Source organism: Phocoena phocoena, chromosome 3 (genome assembly GCF_963924675.1).
Source record: "Phocoena phocoena chromosome 3, mPhoPho1.1, whole genome shotgun sequence".
Classification (NCBI taxonomy): Eukaryota; Metazoa; Chordata; class Mammalia; order Artiodactyla; family Phocoenidae; genus Phocoena; species Phocoena phocoena.
This window is the reverse complement of record NC_089221.1, coordinates 18,212,589-18,229,109: the sequence shown is the minus strand read 5'-3', so window position 1 is coordinate 18,229,109 and position 16,521 is coordinate 18,212,589. Positions and strand designations below refer to the sequence as shown.

At 34.5% G+C, this 16,521-nt stretch overlaps 1 protein-coding gene across 2 annotated transcripts in view; it reads left to right on the top strand.

The window, feature by feature from the left end:
• CDH12 (cadherin 12) overlaps positions 1–11,745 on the top strand; it is a 274,173-nt gene extending 262,428 nt beyond the window's left edge. Inside the window, exons 9-11 of one of the 2 annotated variants that reach the window (XM_065874328.1) lie at positions 3,051–3,168; positions 7,233–7,484; positions 10,383–11,745. In XM_065874328.1, the coding sequence (XP_065730400.1) occupies positions 3,051–3,168; positions 7,233–7,484; positions 10,383–10,882 (870 nt within the window). In that variant the 3' untranslated portion in view covers positions 10,883–11,745. The remainder of the gene's footprint in view (positions 1–3,050; positions 3,169–7,232; positions 7,485–10,382) is intronic. The other variant, XM_065874329.1, reaches the window with a different exon arrangement.
• The last annotated feature ends 4,776 nt before the right edge of the window (positions 11,746–16,521 follow it).

The window sequence follows — 16,521 nt, the reverse complement described above, 5'->3', positions numbered from 1 at the left end:
TAGTTGATAAACGTTATCGTCAAAATCCTAGAGTTTATGTGGATCATGGTGGGTAGCTAGCTTTTTTCTACACTATTATAAATGAATGAGTGAATATATAATATAATATGATATAATATAATGTAAAATAACATAATATAATAGGAACCAGGCATGAGCAAATGCTAAGAGTGTGATATGAAACAAGAATATAATTAATCCAATATTGTATACCTAGGTTCCAAAAGAAAAATACATCAGTATGCTTTGCTTTGCTATTTCAATTATCTTTAAATAGCATAACTACTCATTTAAGTAAATTTGAAGTTTTAATTCTTACTTGAAGAAATATCTCAATATTTAAAATGGTATCTTTATTGAAAAAGTTCCTGTTATAATATCTAGTATTTGTTTCAATTTGAATGTTTTCTACTGCTTCATGGGATATTTGTCCCATAGTTCTAACCCTGTGATATTCACTAGCCTTATAGGTATTAAATTAATATTAAATAAAAGTTAAAGTGTATGTTCTCATTCACACATGCCCCATTTCAAGTGCTCAGTAGCTGTATGAGATGGGTGGCTACCGTCTTTATCAGTATAGATGTAGAGTATTTCCATCAGTACAGAAACTTCTAGTGGACTGTGCTTCTCTATTACTGCTTTTGATAATTTGGGGAAAGTATTAACTTTATTACAGTATGACTTAGTCATATTTTACCAAGTGATAAATTTGAATTATTAATTTTGAACAGACACAGAAATACATTTTTTTAAAGTTTTAATGCTTTATCACTTTAAATGCATCCAAAATTTACATGGAGTGAACCCAGTGCCTGATTTATTGTCTGAAATAGTAGATGCTGCATAAATGTTTACATAAATAAATAACCTGAAGTGGTTATTTGCAGAGTTATAAGAGGTTTACCAAAATTCTACAACTTAGCTATTCTCCACTTTTCAGAGCCTTCTACTGCCACCCCAAAAATCCAATCCATTATTTTTAGGTAATTTAGGAACATTAATGATTTCACAGCAATCAGAATTTTGTAATGCACTAAGTGAAAGCCTTTTGGAAATAGAACTCTATTTAATGCTTCTATGTTTCTCCAGTAAATTAAAGAGTTTAAAAAGTTGGGAATAGTAGAAGTTATTAGAGATAACTTGATTTTCTTATATTTAGACAAAGTGGTAAGGAATCTGTGGGGACATTGGAAGCTCTTTTTTGGGGCATTCTGCATCTTATTTACATACAAAAAATAACCCTGAAATGTCTGAAATGTAGTATATGAGCATTTTCTGCTTTTGACCCCAGCCATCCTGACCCTTGTCTAGAAACTATGCATAGGAACTATCTATCTCTTCTGGACTATAATTGAATATGTATGCATGTATATATGTATGTATGGCTTATTTATCTATCTATCTATCTATCTATCTATCTGTGTGTCTATCTTCAAAAGAAGTAAGAGAAAAGAAAGATGATGCTATATAAATCAATAGTGATTTATATGATGAACCAATGAAGTATGGGAGTTGTTTTACTTAGGGCAATAACTCTCAAGTGTCAATTACAGATAAGTACCAGTTTATACCAAAAATTTCATCTCCGTATGCTATTTTAAAGGATGTTTCTTCATTGTAAAGTTACGTTCTTGATAAGTTTTGATGTTAATTTAGTAAATAATTGTGCTAGTTGATAGCAAAGGCAAAACAAAACAGAACTTCACAAATTAATTCCCAAAAATTTAAAGAAATTTTAGGGGTGAGATATAGTAATCTGAGCACATGTGAAGGAAAGTTGAAGTTTTACAGGGTCTGTATGGTAATTATTTGACTAAATTGCCATATTTAGCCTTCGGTGTTGAATCCATGACAATTCTAAAGACTAAATAGATCCTGTGTGACTGATTTACACTAAAATAGGGAACTGAATTTCTCATTAGAGGACCCATTGTCAAAATACAAACTACTAGTACTGCACTAGACACTCGAAGCCCCAGTGTACACATTTGTGTGCTCCTGTGTGTTTCTGTGTGTGCCTACGAGCACACACAGCTATATGGGAAGGTAGATCATAGTCATAAGACTGGGTTTCAACCATGGAATAAAAACAAAAAGGGGTAAATAACTGACATGTTTAATGGCATCAATCTAAGAGTACAGGATGCAGGCTTTGCCCGCTGGGAGCAGAATGTCATACTTGAAATGTAAGGTCTTCCTCTGGCAAATTCAAACTTAGTCTAAGAGTGTGGTCACCTGATCAGCACACTGCTTTTATCCCCTTTAGCACACACTTCCTGAAATTCTTCCTGATGCAAAACCATTGGATATGTTAATAAAGAAATACCTCAAAGCCATTCTGATTTGTTTACATATATAGTGAAATATCAGTTTCATAGTTTGGCCCTTGGAAGTTAACCTCCAAATTCTTAAGGGCATCTCACTGAAGTATCAGAATTTTAACTACTTAGATTACACACTTATGGGAACAATTTAGGAAAAATTTTGAAACAAGGTTAGTCATACTTACTTCTTAAGAAGAAAAATTCTGTGAAAACACAATTTGTATCTTATCCACTGCGGGAAAAGAAACGGAACAACAAAAACAGATCTACATCCTGTGTATCTCTTTCTCATCATCTTACTTAGTTATGAAAATAAAACTCATTCTCACAAACATAATGATACTAAAATTTTGCTTTGCAAGGACTTTTAAATAATCAGGTTAGAAAGCATTTATTTCATGTAATTTAAAATGCAAGCAAGTACATTTTAATTTTATTTTGTTTATTAGTGAGAATTTTCAATGGCATTAACCTTTTTAGTTATGTAGATATCGATTTGGAATTAGCCCATACCCTATACTTGTACCTGCTGTTATTAAACTGTAAATATTTAGCTACTTGTTTATAAAAAATATTTGTAAATAATTGGCCTACTGATATGAATTCAAAAAATATCATTTCTGTTTACTTGCATGTTTCACTAAATAAACTTATTAGCCTGGTGTGTAGAGTTCCCTTTGAAACTGATGACTGATTTCAAGTCTCATCTCAACTTTGTTTCAGATAATTCAGGTAGTCAGCGCTGCAGACCGAGATCTTTCACCTGCTGGGCAGCAATTCTCCTTTAAATTATCACCTGAAGCTGCCATCAAACCAAATTTTACAGTTCGTGACTTCAGAAGTAAGTTTAACCACATAAAAATTTACCTTTTATCATGCAACTTTGTAAAAGGACACAAAGGTAGAAATCCATGCTCTTCCTAAAAGCACTCAAGCTCATAAAATATAGAAAGGCATATATAAGAAATACAAAATTTTATGGCTAGTAGTAAACTAAATGTTAACTTATATAGACTATATCTAATGAGGCAAATTACTTCCATTTATAATGTGGACATTCCCTTAATGAGTCAAACAAACAATAAGCTATCTGGGAAATTGAATACTTTTCATGTTTTAAATATATCATTTGTTCTACATGCACTGTTTATACATACAAGTAACTGTTTTATTTGAATAACACATGGTATGGCACAGGTCAAAAATACAGGCTTTGTAATGAGAATGATATAGGTTTTCACTCCCCTTGCATTACTACTTAATGGCAGATTATCAATATATTAAATTATACTAAAGAATTTCAACCTCATAGTTAAAATAAATTAACCTCATGGTTCATTTATTAAATACAATAATGTATGCAAATCCTTTAACACAATGTCTAAAACCTATTACCTTTAAGGTAATTTTAGCTACCACCTCTGCCATCATAACTACACTTACATTTCTGCCACCACTGCCATCACTATCACTAATATTATCACATCTGCTGCTACTAAAATCTACAAAAATATAAAGGACACTGGATTAGATATAATAAGGCTAAGTACTGATCAGTTGTTCTGACTTTATTTGTTCTGTGACTTTAGATATTTTATCTCTTCTAAGTTTCTGTAGACATAATATCGGGAATAAAAACTCCTGAGTTCATAATATTGGGTAGAAAAAAGCTAATTCTTGCTAGATTCTATGCTTATGGAACAAATGAGCAAGTGATAAGATGGATGATATAATGATGATGATTGATAGGAATCAAAGGATGCTTTGAGAAAGTTAAAGTTAGTTTTCTTCAAATACTTGGGGGAAGGAAATTAGAGTCACAGAAGGAAATTCAATAAGATTTGCCTCATCAAATAACGTAATGTGAGGAACGGCTGGGAATGAAACAAGGTCCCAATTATGAAAGGCCTTATAGGTAGGGATACCACATGTTTTATCATGGAAACTGGAGTATGTTTGAGAATAGCAGTGGACAGTGTTTGTCATTTTAATTAGAGCAGCACATCTAAAACAGAGCTGTCCAAGTCAAACTGAACCATAGGTCAACCTGTCTATAAGTCATTTAAAAAGTGTATAACTTAAATCCAATGACCTGAGAAGTCTTTGAAAGGTTTACACAAGAGTTTAACATATTCAGATTTGCACTTTAGCAAGTCAGTCTGGATGCAGTGTGGAAAAGACAATAGAAGGATACAAAACTATTTCTGATACTCTTGTAGAAAATGGATGAGAGAGTCTTGGATTAGGACAATCCAATGGATTAAGGTAATGGCTGTGAGGATAGAGGTGAGTGGTTGGAGATAGAATACATAGAGCTTCATTCTAGATCTCTTAGATTCCATATATAAATATGATGAAGAAGAAAACTAATAAGACTTCTAGATCATTGGCTTGGTTAACTGAGTAGATGGTCACATCATTCAGGAACAAAAGTATTGACTATTTTCCACCATTTTATCTTTGCTGGAGAATCTATATATGATTAATCATAATAATATGAATCAGATCATCTTGCCTCAAAGTATATTATTTTTTCATGATCTGAACATGTATTTGCCACTCATGCCATTTACCATATCCCCTGTTTTATCTTGATATATTTTAAGTGTAACTGTAAGTTTTTTTGTTTAAATGGATAGACACTTTTTTTCACCTTTCTTTTTTTTGTGAGAACATTTAAGTTCTATTCTTTCAGCAAATTTCAGTTATAATGTACAGTGTTATCAATTACAGTAACCATGCTATATGTCAGATCCTCAGACTTTATTCATCTTATAGCTGATAGTTTGTATCCTTTCACCAACCTTTCCCTATTTCTCCCACCCTCAGCCCCTGGCAACCATTTTTCTACTTTCTATTTCTATGAGTTCTGCTTTTTTTTTTTTTTTTTTTCTTGCATTCTGCATATAAGTGTTACCATGCAGTATTTGTCTTTGTGCGGTCTATTTCACTAGCATAATACGCTCCAGGTTCATCCATGTAGTCACAAATGGCAGGGTTTCCTTCTTTCTTATGGCTGAATAATATTCCATTGTGTGTATATACAATATATATCGCATTTTCTTTATCTGTCAATCGATGGAAACCATTTTATGGGTGAAAATGAGGTTTAATATGTCTTTTTTCTTCCCACCATGGACAGCATAATGAATTCTATATGGTCACATATCAATAATAATACTGGGTTAAAAATAAATCTTTAAAAAAGGGGAGACTGCCTTTGGACATAACATGTTCAAGAATAGCAAACCCCCTAGCTCCCTAAGTGCAAATACACCAGAGGCTCTGACTTCCTATTTCTATTAATCACTTTCATCCAGGTTTCAGGCTTTAATCCTTGACGGTTCCTTTCCCCAGACTCAAGTATACAACCATCAATGGCTGAAGATTTCAATATTGATTCAACTAGTCCCCATTTTTCTATTTCTACTGTCAACACAAGTGCCTGACACCACTGACTCTTACTGGGAATATTATAATAGACATTTGGCAGGTTTATATTTTGTTTCTCAATTTAAAAATATCCTCTGTGTAATGAAAAATAGATATTTCCCTGCCAAATTCTATCTTATCACATAAAGTCTTCTCAGTTTTGTGCTTCCGACTGAAATGGGTATAGAGAAGGTGCCTAATTTTTCATTGTTGAAATTATAATCTACAAATAGAATGAATGGAATATTATTGATATAGTAACATTTTTCTGACATACTTGTATTTTAATGAGTACTATAGCTTTCTAAAATTATTTTACCTGATTCCAAAGTAGGTATCATGTATGGCTACAATGGACTAAATGTTAGTATATTTCTAAAAAACAGCAAAATGTTTCTGGGAGTGACTTCAGTAGACTCAAAAAATGAAAAAGTGTTATGAATAAAACAAAAATTCCACTTTTATGTACAGAAATAAAAGAAGATGGGGCTTCCCTGGTGGCGCAGTGGTTGAGAGTCCGCCTGCCGATGCAGGGGACACGTGTTCTTGCCCCGGTCTGGGAAGATCCCACATGCCGCGGAGCGGCTGGGCCCGTGAGCCATGGCCGCTGAGCCTGCACGTCCGGAGCCTGTGCTCCGCAACGGGAGAGGCCACAACAGTGAGAGGCCCCCGTACCGCAAAAAAAAAAAAGAAGAGAACAAGTGCATGCAAAATAACACTTTCAATAGAAATATTAGTGGAACTAATATAAAATTTTAAATTCTTATTGCCTTGGATTATTCCAAGTAAATATTGTATCGTTGATTATATCAAAACTAAAATGATTTAATTTTGTGATTATATTAAAGTGATGATTATTATAATTCATGATATTTAAAAATTTTAATGAATCGATGTTTTTCACACATTTTATTTTCCTTTCTATGTTTCTTATGCTGTTTTGCAAAAGTGAAAATATATATATATATATTCATATATATATATGTATTATAGATATGGATTAGGGAAAAATAAAAAATCAAGCTTTATCTGAAATATTATATTGATATTTGTCAATTTTATAGAACAGGTTCTTAGGTAAGATGTTAAACTGATTCATCCTTTGTAATCTTGGTTCTTCTAATCATGAAAGGAAACATCCACTGAAGTATTTTTTCTCTGTGAGATTTTGATGTCAGAAAAAATAGGCTGTCAACACAACATATTCTTGTCTTGTAAACAATTTTCTATTCTTTCTGAATAGAAAATTTAATTCGTACACCAGACAAGATTAATGTTTCTTCTTTTCCTAAGGATTGCTTTGAATACATTTGATTACATTTTGGCAGCTTTCATAATGATAAAAGAAAGAATTAAAATATGGATGTATTTTACTGATTCAAGAAGAGCTTCCTACTGTTTAACAGATACCAACTTGAAGATTTCAAGTGATACTCATGGTAACCATCTTATCATAAATGTCATGTTTTGTAGACAACACAGCTGGCATTGAAACCCGAAGAAATGGATACAGCCGCAGGCAGCAAGAGTTGTATTTCCTCCCGGTTGTAATAGAAGACAGCAGTTATCCTGTCCAGAGCAGCACAAACACAATGACTATTCGAGTTTGTAGATGTGACTCTGATGGTACCATCCTGTCTTGTAACGTGGAAGCAATTTTTCTTCCTGTAGGACTTAGCACCGGGGCTTTGATTGCAATCCTACTGTGCATTGTTATACTCTTAGGTTGGTTTCAATATTAATCACATATTCTCCCTCTCTCTCTCTCTCTCTCTACCCCTCCCTTATTTGTGTATCTCACTCCTTATTTTACCATGTAAATCAGTTTTTTCTTCATTGAGATGCTACATCTGGATAGAAGGAAGACTATCTATCTATACTGAATTATATAATTATTATTAAAGTTAATTATATTATGAGTGTTAATTTTCTATTTTATTCCTCATGGAAGTATACCAATAGAAATAAATCAATAACATCATCAAAAATATAAAAGTATGTTCAAGCCCTAGGGAATTTTCAAGTAATAACAATTTGTGGCACTTGCTGCGATGAACTTTTCTATGACAAATGTCTCATTGGCAACAACGGTTTTAAATTCATTTTTTACAGCCTAGTAATTATTGCTGCCTAATAAAGTGTTGTATAACCTTTAAAATTATACTAGATGAACAGTAGTTGTCAAATAACAGTTTGATAAAGAAAGGCGAAAGAACAGGAAAGAAGTAGAAGGTAAAAGCACCTCCAAATTTTTTTTCTGTCTAAAGTGCTGGCCAGACACAATTCTTATTCCACTTTTCTCAGATCTCCTCACATCAAAAACTCTAACCATTCCCACTAGAACAGAACAGAACACAGTGAAATATCAAGAAGGGCAGCAAAGGGAAAGGCTTGAAGTAAATGTATTCTGTAACATCTCTGTGAGAATGAAAACCTACTTTAGGGGTTTCCCTCTTCCATCAACTCTGTCCAGCTGACTATATTTCATTTATTCATTCGCTGCCAGATTCACAAAAGCAAAGAGAGATTTTCTATTTTTCTAAGCATTCCTTTAAATTAAAATTGCAACAGAAGTACAGTTGGGCACTGTGGGATCAGCTTCTATATTCATGTTTATTATTTAACCAAAATATTCTGACAAATGTACATACCTACCTTTATCTCTAGGCTAGAAAATAGAATTTTAAAAACGTACCAGGGTGTAAAGCATGGTACAAGGCATTATATACTAATTTGTGAAGAACATTCTCTGAGTCAGAAGCTCATTTTGGTTTGGAGGGTAAAGTTCTAGTCCAATTTGCATGATGCAGATATTAATTCCATGCAAATAACCTTGATGTGTAGAACAAAGTATTCTTTATGTCCTTAAAATTTAGAATTATAAATTATATCTGACATCTGTTTGTGCTGATGATATAAACCCCTTTAAAAGGGAAGATGCAAAATAATGTTCTCACACTGAAGTTGATCAAAATCAATTAGGTGTTTAACTTCAAAACAAGCGTTTCTTTTTCATACTCTTGTCTAGGGGCTGTCTGAGTCCCAGAAGATTTCCATATCCACCTAGGCACGATTTGGTATATTCTGGATGTTCGTCTTTGTCCTCTTTGGCCCTCTTACAGAGTAACAATTCATGTTGCTTATGTTAGCATTATCACATACTGTCATCTGCCACTCATTCATCCAGATATTTACCAAGTGTCCACCCTGCTCCTAGTTGTGAATTGCTAGGACACAGCTGCAAATGTTGACACTCTTAGTCTTGCCGTGGGGTCTGCTTACAAATCCATCTATTCTTTGATCTCCTTAGCCAGTCTCATACTCCTTTAGATCTTCCAGCAGATTCTTAGCCATTTTTATGTCTTTTTTTAGGGTGAGAATCTTGCAGTGCTTAGGAACTTCTATTTGGCCCTCAAGCACATTTAACTAGTCTCTTTCTCAGCCATAGATACTCTAAAGCCATTTTATAAATATGCAGGGTTTCTCTGTGAGGTTTACAGTCTCTCACACACTCTCTGGGTGAACAAACAATAGTGCTTTTAGTTCTGAGATTTGCCTAAAGCCTGGAAGGAGTGCAGAGTGCTAAACATCTCTGCAAGGCCCGTTGTACAGAAGCTCTACCTATATCTCCTCTGTCTTCCTCCTTAATTTTGGAAGAAGAGGGAATAAATGGGCTTTTGTCATCATGCAGTCTCCTACTTTCTAATCCTATGACAAGAGTCTTCCTTCCAGACTCTGTTATGGTAAATCAAACACTTTGGCTTTCAATCTACTGCCACCACTGTGGAGGAGAGGGGAGTATTATGCCAGGCAAAGTTGAGCACTGACTTCATGGTGTGAATCTGTGCTTATTTACTCCCAGAAAAAAATAAACACTATTGATGTAATGATGGCTGTGAGTTAATGGGGAACAAAGCTATTCAATAATGAGGGTCTATAAATTAAGTATTTCAAAATATTATCTTGCTTCAAGAAGGTAACCTGAATACTAGACATTTGGTTTGGAAATTATCTCAATATGGTAGGACACATAAATGTAAATAATTTATGGTCTTAGTTGACATAATTTGAAAAGCTAAGACCCTTAGATTCTATATTCTTTCTCTCTCTCTTTCTTGTTTATTGCATTTAAAAGTGATTGTCACATGATTTGTGTTTATTTCATTATAAATACAGTAATGTTAACAACTGAGAAATATAGGTATGGATAATATCTAAGTGTTAGCTATGGGCAAACAATATTCAAGTTTTATTACTTCAATACTATACAGTTCTCTGTATGATTGAAACAAACATTCTTTTCTTTCTTTTTAAATTTTGTAACTCATACTTTTTACCTGACACTGAGATATTTAAATACAATACATGTTAAATATAAGGCTACAATGGTTTGATTTTGTGAATAATTTTGCTATGGTTTCATATTAGCTACAATTCCAGGATGAAATTGAATTTAAACAATGAAAAAAAGTCAACATAGATATGATCCTTATAGACTACAGTATGTTTACTTTGAAAGTAATAGGATACCATTAAAAACACTCAGCCAGCCCTGATCAATTTTATTTTTTATGGAGAGATGGGCTGACATATTCTCATATTGCAATTTTTGTCTTGTTCTAGCCATAGTTGTGCTGTATGTAGCTCTGCGAAGGCAGAAGAAGAAAGACACCCTGATGACCTCTAAAGAAGACATCAGAGACAATGTTATCCATTATGATGATGAAGGAGGTGGGGAGGAAGACACCCAGGCTTTCGACATTGGTGCTCTGAGAAACCCAAAGGTGATTGAAGATAACAAAATTCGCAGGGATATAAAACCAGACTCTCTCTGTTTGCCTCGTCAGAGACCACCAGTGGAAGATAACGCAGACATAAGGGATTTCATTAATCAAAGGCTACAGGAAAATGATATGGACCCCACCGCCCCACCATACGACTCACTGGCAACATATGCCTATGAAGGCAATGGATCAGTAGCCGACTCTCTTAGCTCCATAGAATCTCTGAACATGGAAGCAGACCAGGACTACACCTATCTAACAGACTGGGGACCGCACTTTAAAGTCTTGGCAGACATGTTTGGTGAAGAAGAGAGTTATAAAACTGATAAAGTCACTTAGGGGAGAAGCAAAGGCTAAAACACAACCAACAAAAGAAATTTAAGAGAAAGGAACATAAATAGAAATCACACTTCTACACACACACCACACACACACACACACAAACACACACACACACATACCGGGCTTTCTAGGACAAGATTCCTTTGATTATTTGGTTTCTAGCAAGTTGCTATATTTATCATATTGTCAGTTTTGGTTTATTCTGCCAACACAAGGTAATTCCTAAAATGTGTACTTGCTTGGTTTTGTTTTGTTATTTTGGAAACACACTGAGACAAGCTCAGGCCTATTAAATACAATTTACTGACGTGACAACCTAGAACGAAGATAGCTATGTGGCATCACGGTGGAAGAGTGTTAGATTTTTCTTAATTCCACTAAAGTGCCTATTGAGACTCTTATCATTTACAGTCGTGTAGAGTACACTCTGCTGTGATGGCATTGCGGGATTCAGACACAGAGGACATAAAACAAAGACACTGTCTTTATGTCAAGGAGCAATAGCAACACGCAGACTTCTCATTCCTTTTAAGGAAAAAAGAAGAATACTTTCTGGACTCCATCTTCTTATAATTAAAATGCTCTTTTTTTCTTTTTTAAACTGTATGCCAAAACACATTTGTTTTTCCTACCCTCTGAGAAAAGTGAAATAAATGTGATAATATCAAATTCAATATGTAAGTCCCACATTTTAAAAGCAATGTTTGATCTTAATATTGGTTCCTATTAAAGGTGTTCATGAAAATATTCATTGTTTTCCAAAGAAATAAAATTTTTAAAAAGAAAATTAAAAAAAAATCCTCTTTATAAAGAGAGGCTTCAGGGCTGAATCTCCACACTAAAATAAATATTAGTTTTGTTTTCATATTGTGCCAGGGTGTGGAAGGGTGGAAGGTTGGTTTTAACAAATCACCAGATCATTGCAGTCTTCAGTCATAGATAAAATTTAAGTTGTGTTTTGTTTGTTTGTTTGTTTTTGCGGTACGCGGGCCTCTCACTGTTGTGGCCTCTCCCTTTGCGGAGCACAGGCTCTGGACGCGCAGGCTCAGCGGCCATGACTCACGGACCCAGCCGCTCTGCGGCATGTGGGATCCTCCCGGACCGGGGCATGAACCCGTGTCCCCTGCACCGGCAGGCGGACTCTCAACCACTGCGCCACCAGGAAAGCCCTAAGTTGTGTTTTTATGAAACATTTTTTTGGGGGAAAAAAATGTCATTGATTTAAACAGGGGAAGAGAAATTGATAAACAGCTTCTCAGAGTTTCTTACAGTCTAGTGATTCTTTCATGAACAAAGAAAATAAAATATTTATCAAATAATACAGAATGGATTTATAGCATGTCTAAAAATATTTATTAAGCAGTACCAAACAAAAGAAAAATCAGGGACTTCAGAAAATTCGAACCAAATACTAACTTTTAAAGTGAATACAAATGCAAAATCTGGTAGTTGATTTATTTAATTAACATGGATTTCAACTTTGTGAATATCGTTATATTGGAGCTCTGAGTGGCTTCTTTACGCTATTATCTACAATAATTCTAATACAAACGATACCATAAACCTACTCTGTAAAAACTTTTACATTTTAATTTGATGAGATTTCTAAGAAATACTAGATTTTATAAGCAGACAGGTAAGCTGCATTCATTACATTACTTTTAAATGAACTTTACACTATCCAGAAATACACTTAACAAAACAGGTAACTAACTATAAGGTAATAATATATTTTCTTAATATTATAAATATACAAGTGACTACTGAAATATTAAAACAATATATAGGAAAAATAAAAGTTATTTATAGATCCATTCTGCAGACGTCATCAATATCCAGCTGTGTTTATGAAATATTTATAATTATATTTGTATTGCAAAATGTGAAAGTAAAAATTCACACATGGGGAAAATGGGTAGAAATATAAATAATATAGGCAAACTATATTCAGTCTTATTTATTATTAAATGCTTACTTCAAAAATATATAACTGATAATTATGTTGTGGCAATTAGGCCATTTGAATCTGCATTTCCCATCGCTCTTTTTGTGTCTCATAATTGCAGATTCTCCTTGTCATCCTTACCAAGAACAACTGTTGAATTCCTTTTCCTCCTCTGACGACTTCGACTTCACCTTTGTCTCATCTCTGGGAACTGCAATAGAATCTTGATGTAGTGTAATAATTCACAGTATAATTTGCTTTGGGAAATATTTATGTGATTTTTCAAAAGCTGGCAATGTCATAACCATTCTGGAGCAAAAATTAAGTCAACATCTAGGTTTTCCCCAGCAGTATGACTGGGTATGCCATGATGTGAGACCCTTTGAAGAAGGTTAATATGCAAATCACTTCCAGCTGACAAAACGATTCTTGTCAGGAATTACTACACCTTGCACCTTGCCTGAGAATCTGACTGCCTCTGCATGCATTCACATATCAGAAGCAATGATGACACAAAGAAAACTTGGGAGGGGCAGGTCATTTCAAACCACGCGACTGAGATACTAAGCAAGTACATGAAATTGGTGGGTCTTACTTTCTCCACACTAATCATCTTTTTTTATTTTTGTTTTCGGTACGTGGGCCTCTCACTGTTGTGGCCTCTCCCGTTGCGGAGCACAGGCTCCGGCCGCACAGGCTCAGCGGCCATGGCTAACGGGCCCAGCCGCTCCGCGGCATGTGGGATCCTCCCGGACCGGGGCACGAACCCGTGTCCCCTGCATCGGCAGGCAGACTCTCAACCACTACGCCACCAGGGAAGCCCCATCTTTTTTTAGTACCTCTATCTTTTATATTTGTTACACCACTGCATTAGTTTATTATGGCTGCCATAACAAAGCACCACCAGAGTGGGTGGCTTAAAAAAAACAGAAATTTATTTCCTTACAGTTCTGGAACCTAGATGTCTAAGATTAAATGTCTGCAGAGTTGGTTTCTTCCAAGGGCCTCTGTCCTTGGCTTGTCCATGGCTGTCATTTCTCCATGTCTCTACGTGGTCTTTCCCCTGGGCTAATTCCTCTTCTTCTAAGGACACCAATCATACTGAGCCCACTCATATGACCTCTTTTTATCTTAATTAACTATTTAAAGGCCCTATCTCCAAATATCATCATATTCTGAGGTACTGATGGTCAAGAGTTCAAAATATGAATTTTAGGGGACACAATTCAGCCCATAACAACCACACAGATGTTAACAGGAAAAAAACCAAAAAAGTGTTTGATTTACATCAAACAAACAAACAATGTGAAAAAAACAAAACAAAGCAAAACAAAAACCATGAATGGAAATAATTTAATGTACAACAGGAAACCACAAAAATGACAAGGTGAAAAGAGATCTTTTGGTGCTCATATATTGGAAAATTATGGGATATCTTTCACACTGCTGAAAGCAGTAGTCCTAATATTTCAATACTTATAAATAACTTGGGATTCTCTTTTATTTATAATATCACAGTAACTGGCCTTCATTCAGGAGTTAAGCAATGTAAAAATTCCTTAGAATTTACAGGGGAGTTTTGACTATTAATAATAACCATGCAGAACTTTTTAATTACATTGCACGTTTACCTTTACAGAAATATATGTGGACATATTCTATGTAACATGTGTATGTTATATGTTTTTTTAAAATGTAACTTTTGTGTTCAAAGTATTAGATCAACACAAAAGAGTGAACTAGTGCTGTGATACACTAGAAATAATCTAAAATTGCTTTTATACCAAATTCTATCACTAACTGGAAACGTCGTATGGAGGCAGCACCTTAACCTTCCTGTCATCTATTCTCTTTGGTAAAATGAATCTGTTGCTCTTGGTGTTATCTAAGTTTCCTCTGAAATTTCTTGACTCTTAAGTTCTAGTTACATTTACATGAAGTCCATTAATTCATTTACATATTGATTACATAAAATTATGAGGATAATAGAGATCTTTAAAACAAAATATAAATCACAAAAATTCTTTGAAGTATGGATGTGATTGATTACGCATTGACACACCACGTTCCACATCAGGAGAGCCAGACAAATACTTCATAAGTAAAAACTGTCAAAATTCTTCATCAGGATAGAATGGTAGAGAAGTGCATAGGAAGAGAGAGAAAGAAATGTTTAAAATAGAGCCCTAATCTTGAGCCAAAGAGGAAAAGCAAGTGATATGAAGAAAACGTTAGAAACTTCCTTATCTTTAGGAGGAGGACATTTTAGAAGTCCTTGGAAAAGTTTCAGTACCTGTTGTATTAAAACAGGAATTCCTAAAAGCAGATGTAAATGTGCAGTTACTATATTTGAAGTGAGTCCCCAAATATAGCGAGGTCTGAAAAGAATTAATAAAATGTCAGTAAAAACATCAGTTTAGTTCCTAAGAGAAGAGTGAGAGGGAGATTTTTTTTTTTTTTTTTCGGTACGCGGGCCTCTCACTGTTGTGGCCTCTCCCGTTTCAGAGCACAGGCTCCGGACGCGCAGGCTCAGCGGCCATGGCTCACGGGCCCAGTCGCTCCGCGGCATGTGGGATCTTCCCGGACCGGGGCACGAACCCGCGTCCCCTGCATCGGCAGGTGGACTCCCAACTACTGCGCCACCAGGGAAGCCCGGAGAGAGATAATTTTGTAAATGTCTCCATGTTTGAAAAGTTCTCTTGTCTCCTCATCTGATGTATAGTTCAGCTAAGTACACCATTACCACTTGGAATTATTTTTCCAAGAATCTGATCACTTCTTCTCTTACATCCATTGTTACAAAACAATATGCACACATACATATGCAATTAAATGTTTGGTAATTCCAATTTGCAGCAAGTTTTGGATTGCCACTTAATTCTTTTATTCAAGTCCCTTATATTTCTTAGTGTAATGGATTTTCATAGCTATCAGTCAGTCACTAAATTTTTCAAAAAGGAGTTAAACTTTATTAGGAATTTATTTGTTTTGTTTTTAATTGCCCCCACTTTAAGATGAATAAATAGAAGGTAGAGTGTCCAAACAACTTGTGCAGAACCAATAAATAATAAACTAATAGATGGCAAAGCTCTTCAATTGTGAAGAGTTTAAGTACATTTATTTTTCAACTTCCTTTCTGGGCTCTTCCCATAATTTTTCCAACTTCTACACTGTTATATATTACATTGCAATGAGTGTAATTAACACAAATTCCTGGGAATTCCGGGTCATACTACAACATAATATGGTACTTCCTTAAAAGAGAAAAAAATCTAAACGTCTTTGATTCTGATATCAATATCTTACCCAGTAAGCAAGATTTTAAGACACAACAGTTGCCTGCAAGACAAATCAAAACTTGATTATACAACTGAAAATACTAATCTCCATATTATCAATGTATTTGAAACTATATCAGTTGCACTTTCTTTTAAACATTCACATTAATGATGTATATATATATTATCCTGAGCTTAACTTTCCTGAATTTTCAATCCAATTATGCCTATTTCCCCTTCTTTTTAACTTTCCATGGGTACAAATATACTTTAGCCCTTATTATCACTTAAATCTCCAGTTTCTAAGTTCAGTTTACTTATGTCTCCCTCAATCCATCATCCACTGAATATGGTATTTGCCGTGATTGAAATTTCCAATATGTTGTCACCAAAAATTACTTGAGACAATTCTC